Source organism: Pelophylax lessonae (genome assembly GCF_965119305.1).
Source record: "Pelophylax lessonae genome assembly, chromosome: 6".
Taxonomy (NCBI): Eukaryota; Metazoa; Chordata; class Amphibia; order Anura; family Ranidae; genus Pelophylax; species Pelophylax lessonae.
In genome coordinates, this window is record NC_138773.1 from 260897192 (window position 1) to 260903723 (window position 6532).

Genomic DNA, 6532 nt, shown 5'->3' on the forward strand with positions numbered 1-6532 from the left:
TCCGGGGCTTAAGTGGTTAAAGTGGACCTGCAAATGGAATGTTAACTTTCTTACAGCCCTCATCCAAAAAATTGCTTAAAAATCTAAAACATAGCAAGGATGTACTTTTGCAATAGGTTGGAGGGCATTTGAGTACTTTCTTGAGAGGCAGCGCTGAGGCACAATGACATCACCTGCACTCACTGGAAGCTTTGGAAGCAAGGCCAAGGTAACTCTTTTTTTGTAGAATTTTATTTTTGTATTGCTTCTTTAAGTAAAATTTTGGGGCGCTGTAAATGCAGGGAACCTTTTGTCTTTGATTAAAGGTCTGCTTTAACAATTTGTAGCTAGTTAGCCTTCTTGTGTCTGTATGCTTGAGGTACATTCATTTGATCAGGCTGTTTCTTGATTGGTTGGAAGAAGAGGCTAATTTTTGCTTTCAGAGCATTGTTGACCTGAGACAGTAACTCAGGAGTTTGGTAATCTAATGTAGTCCCCTGGTCCTAAACTGCAGCTATAATGCAAATTTAGTTTTTGGTTGGGCTATAGATAGCTTAGACTGATTGTACAGTTTATAGTTAGTCTTTCTCTAAGCTCGGTTGGGTTGTCCATTTCTCACTGTTGCAAGTAGGTGTCATTGGTACCACCAGCCATAGTATAAGATAGTACAACTAGAGTTATTAATATTTATTCTTATTCCAGCCAGCCCAGTAGGAGGTTATTTGCCACTGGTGCATTTTGCGAGAGTATATATATTTGGGCTGGGTCATGTGCTCGCTCCGTTGCCTCAGGTCCCTGGCCTGAGGAGGTGCTGCTGAAGCAAACCCTGCATGTAGGCCAAGAAAACCTGTCTAGGGCCTACTAATGCTGAGATGGTCCTGTGGCTGTGTTTCCTGGTGTGGAAGAAGCCAAGGTGAGAAGACCCAGGGGAGGATCCTTGCTGGAGAGAGCCAGGATGAAAGCTGGGCACTCAGAAGGGCCTGGGGGCTCGCTAGGAGCATGCACCAAAATCTGAAAACGTGCAGTGTTGCCGGGTTGGCTTAAAGTTTCTAACACAGTAAAGCTGGATCTTGTTTTATATCTAAAAACATGTTTGCAGTGTAGCTGGGAAGCTGTACTTTTTCTGGAACCAGGGAGTCTTTAAGTGATCTGCTGCTGGTATATGAGACCCCTTAACCCTCTCTCCTACTAACTTCTTTCAAGTTTAGCATTAAGGCTTTGAAAAGATCAAAAGTGACTGGTGCCCAATTTCTTTTCAAAACTCCCCATTATAGCCATGGACTAAATGCTAGCTCGCTCCCTGCCTTTGGAGGTTTTCACCTTGCCTTTAGAAGACTGAGGGGGCGCTACACTAACAAAACTAACAGGTTGGCTAAAAACAGTATGCCTTTTACTCCCCTTCTACCAAATAGATGGATTCAATGGGGTTGATTTACTAAAGGCAAATAGACTGTGTACTTTGCAAAGGGCAGTAGCTCCAGAGCTTAGTACATGAGGTAAAGCTTCACTTTGAGGTAAAGCGGGTTTTCCCACATCCAATTCGAATAACAGGAGACTGTTACTGGCTCTCAATGGAGCTGGTTCACACACCTCCGGGGCAGTCGCGGTCCGCATTGTAAAAGGGTCCAGTGCATCTTTGGCTCTGTTTCAGGTCCAAATTCAGGCAAAAATTCGGAACTGATTTGCACCTAAAACAGTGAACAGGGATGCACCGGACCCCCTGCTGTGAGCCACAGCCGTAGCTAGTGTGAACCCAGCCTAAAAGTGACTGGTGCCCATTTTTCTACCTTGTACACTACCCACTATGCCTAGTAACCTGCACCCTGAGGTGAAATGTCACTGAATGGGTACATTTAAAAGCCACCTGGGGTTTTAATTTATTACAGTTGCTGCTGGTTAATCAGATTGGCCTCAGTGATGTTGTTGGTACTTTGAATGCCATGGTATGCCAACATTGTTCCCAATTATATTTAATTTAAAGGGACTGTCCCTTTGCCCTTTTTTCACCCTCAGTTCTCAGCTTAAAGGTATTGATGAAAACAGCCTGTCTGGGTTTATTTAATCAATCATTTTTTTACATATGAAATATTCATGCTTGATATAACTAGGGTTGTGTCCTTTATCTGCATACTCTGTGCTAAAAGGTGTCCCTCTATATCAGGGGTCTCCAAAATTTGTAAACAAAGGGCCAGTTTACTGTCCTTCAGGCTTTAGAGGGGCCGAACTGTGGTCAGTGTGAGTAGAAAATGTTGCCCCATGATTGGTTTTAAAAGGAGGAATAGTGCCCCATGGTTGGCATCAATGGGAGGAATTGTGCCCCATGGTTGGTATCAATGGGGGGAGAAGAGCCCCATGGTTGGTCTCAATGGGAGGAATAGTGCCCCATGGTTGGTATTAGTGGGAGGAATAGTGCCCCATGGTTGGTATTAATGGGAGAAAGAGAGCCCCATGGTTGTAATTAATAGTAAGAAGACAGCCTTGTGGTTGGTATCAATGGGAGGAAAAGAGCCCCCATGGTTGGTATCAATGGGAAGAAGAGAGCCCCATGTTTGGTATCAATGGGAGGCATAGTGTCCCATGGTTGGTATCAATGGGAGAAAGAGAGCCCCATGGTTGGTATCACTGGGAGTAAATAATGCCCCATCATTGGTTTTAACAGGAGGAATAGTGCTCCAGGGTTGGTATCTATGGGAGTAATAGTGCTTCATGGTTGGTATCTATAGGAGGAATAGTGCCCCATGGTTGGTATCAATGGGAGGAATAGTGCCCCATGGTTGGTATCAATAGGAGGAAGAGAGCCCCATAGTTGGTATCAATAGGGGGAATATTGACCCATGGTTGGTATCAATAGGACGACAAGAGCCCCATGGTTGGTATCAATTGGAGAAATAGTGCCCCATTAGTGGTGTGAGTGGGAGGAATAGTGCCCCATTATTGGTTTTAGTAGAAGGAATAGTGTCCCATCAATGGTGCCAGTGGGAGGAAGGGTCCCCAATTAATGGTGTCAGTGGGAGGTATAGTGTCCCAAGGACCAGATAGAGGCAAACAAAGATCCACATCTGGCCCTAGGGCAACAATTTAGAGGCCACTGCTTTATATAATCTCAGAATGTTGGGAGGCTTGTGTGTACCAGTTGGTCATCCACTGACATACAGGAATAATACACAGGATGTTTAATAATAAAATAGAGCGATATGTACATACCACTTCTTTGAGAATTTTATCCACCATATCAGCTTCTTGTAAGTGAGACACAAATCTGGTGGAGGGCACACTGGCCAACAAGCGGAGCTTGGCAGCATTGGCAGTTTCCCTGGCTACTGATGTCATGCCGACTGTGAAGAACTTAATGTCGTGTTGTTTGGCATTAGTTGTAGCAGCAAAAATATCAGGATTTCTTGGGTGATCCACTCCATCAGTCAGAAGAATGGCCACCTTTACACTCTTGTGCGTTCCTTCATTCATATATAGTTGAGTTAAGTTTGTAATGGCGTAAGACGTAAATGTACCATGGCCAATATATGAAATGGGAGCAATGCGAGCTTTGAAATTATCTGGCCCTTTCCAGTCTCTGAACGTCTGCTCTATGAGCACGGTGCTGCTGTACTGCAGTAAAGCCATTCTCCAGCTAAAAGGGCGCCTAGAATCCAACTGTACTCCTTTCAGCTTCTCCACCATTTGTAATACAAACTTCTTTTCCTGATTGTGGTTATATTCCTTAGCACTCTCTGAGCTGTCCAGGAGGAATGCCATTTCCAAAATGCAGTCTTCATCTGAAAAAAATGGATTGTAGGATGTATTCAGACATGAATAGCAATAGGAGAGGGCAGGGGCGGGACAGGGAAGCAGCAAAACCTAACAATAGGAATCAGGAACTCTAAAATTAGAAATTATATATACTAATAAAGCAAATTAATTTAGGGCTGTCTAATTAATGCAACAGCACTGCAGCAAATGTTCACCTACTTGAAACTCAATGTGAAGCAAGTGGTTTGCTGAATGCAAATATGTAGTAAGTGCTCAGCTCAATACACTTCTGCGCTCAGTGCTGGAAAGGAGGGGGGGGGGGGGGTGGGAGGACAGGGCGGCGCTTCATGCATATTAGAAATTAATATAAAGCACTCCCTCTTTGAACCCATGTTTGGAAGTCCAATTTTATAGATTCATGAAGATTATCTCTGTTCAAAGCCCTTTAAATCCCTGCTCTAGCCAAAACTTTAATTTTTTACAACATGGGAACAACATAGGACCCCTGTCAGGATTTTTTTTCAGCCTGCATGCCAATTTTGGAGATTTTTCTTTACTTTCAGCGAGGAACAGAAGTGATGGGAAATATCTCAAGTGTGGACAGATTGTCATAAAATACATTTCTTTCACTAAAATAGGGAAGGGTTAAACAGTAGTTGTCAACTAACAACGTATGGAGGGCCTTAACTGTAGCCAATGACATAACAAAAAAGGACACACTTAGTAATCACTATATGTAATGCTAGAGAGGACCTTTAGAGACTAAATACATTCCGGAGACAATGATGGGCAGAAACTGTGGGCATGCTACAGGTTTGGTTGGAAATGCATGCGGCAGAAAACATTCAGAAACTGGAGACATGTTACATGAGGCTATTATTCCCTTACAATCCACTACAGACTGCTGGGATCCAAGGGCTAAACAACAGATACCAAAAGACCACATGCGGTCTTTGGGTCGCATGCTGGGTTGGAACTTCTGTTGGTTTAACATTACTGTCTTTGACTTCCTGTCCCAAAGACGAAGATTCCTCTAAATTCTTGTCCTGCTGTCAGGTTGCCAGAGGGACAAGAAATGTGCGGACATCTCAATGTGGTGACAAGTACCCCTTTTTTTATTGCAGATGGGAATAAATATTTGGCAGAATTATTTACTAACTAATCTTTCTAAATCTATACAAATGGCTAGAGTTGTGCTTGAAAATAATTCAGATACTAGGTGAACCCCTAATGGTAGATCTCTAAAATTGTAAAATTAATTATACTTTAATTTTTGCTTGTTCGTTAATATGGCATTCACAGAAGAACCTTATACAAGTCTTGGGGGCCTGTTATATGATACGTAAACGATTGTTCATAAACAAAATTAATTTAAAGTAAGAAAATAAAATAAAATAATTGAAATTAAATAAATTCATTAACTAAATTAAAAGTTTCACCTTGGTCACTGAGGCTTGGAGCTTTCTCTGATGTACTTGATGTTAAAGCACGGGATTTATATCTTCCGAAGGAATTCTGTGCCATATATGACTGAACATCAAATAGGAACAAGAACCACAATATCCGGGGAAACATGGTGGACCTAGATTAAAAAAAAAAAAAAACACAATTGTAGAGCGGGTTCACACAATACAAAATAGTCATCTGCACCAGTGCCCTAAACTTAACCAACACATCTCTACAGCAATTTAGTAGTCCATCTCATTTTAGACAGTTTAACTTTAGTTATTGTATTGTTTGTTCATTTTTCTAAAATTTAAAATGACTATGCCGAAACAGTATAGGTGGATTGCTACAATTTCAAATGCCTTGGGGCATTCATTTTGCACATTTTTTGGAAAAGCAAGCATTTTAATGGCTGTTTTCAAAGCAGTTTCTGCACATTCCAGCCACAAGATGGCAGTGAAGAGCACAAAATAGTTGCCCAAATTGTCCAAAATATTAAATAATTATAACATATCTGAATTGCATGTAACTGGATGATTTTTAGGTTGCTAAAGGACTGCATTTAATGGCCACGCAGAGGCATTTGCTATAATAATGCTGATTTTCATACTCTTTGAAAAGTAAAAGATCATTCAGGGTTTTGGCTCTGTGTAATGTATCTACCAATGCCCTGTAAGAAGTAAAAACAGCCACAGATACATTACACAGAGTCACAGCTTTGAATGATCCTTTACTTTTAAGCCTGAACAAGCAGTACTGATTGTTCGTTCATAATAGTGACATATCACTCAAAGCTGTGGAACCTTTTGTCTATCATCGACTCCTTTTACATATACGCAGCCCAGCCGATGGATTACACAGTGCCACAGTACTGTGTGAGCTTTCACTTTTTATGAAGGAGTGAAAAGTAATGTCAGGATTGATGCAGTGTATAACACAGCCTGACACTGCTAATCGCTTATTGTTAAAACTTACATATCACAAATTGCCCCAGTGGCATGTAATCCATTGGCCAGTGTGTAGAGATCCACTGTCAGTGGCTAGTATCGCACTGTAATGCATAATTATGTATGTCAATTCCTGACTCTGGGGTTGTTGGAAAAGCATCCTGGAAGGAGGAAGTGGAGAGAGAGAGAAGGTCTCAGCCACATATCCTGTCCATGCTACTAAAAAAAAAGATCATAAGCGATGATAATGCAAGCATATCTATGTTCTAATAGTTTAACTGCAGCTGCCTATATCTTCTTGAGTATATTGATGAATCCTTGTGACAAACAGAATATTTCTGTCCTATTACTATCTCACATGCATAGTGCCAGATAACTAGGACTGCATTCCAGGTTGGTTGGGTAATGGCTGG

The 6532-nt window shown here is 41.6% G+C and overlaps 1 protein-coding gene across 1 annotated transcript in view; it reads right to left on the reverse strand.

The window, feature by feature from the left end:
* The window catches only part of COL28A1 (collagen type XXVIII alpha 1 chain), a gene marked incomplete at both ends in the record, with an annotated part of 119163 nt that extends 113862 nt beyond the window's left edge, over nt 1-5301 (reverse strand). The window contains 2 exons of the mRNA XM_082259978.1: nt 3184-3752; nt 5166-5301. Of these exons, the coding sequence (XP_082116104.1) occupies nt 3184-3752; nt 5166-5301 (705 nt within the window). The remainder of the gene's footprint in view (nt 1-3183; nt 3753-5165) is intronic.
* Between the last annotated feature and the right edge of the window lie 1231 nt (nt 5302-6532).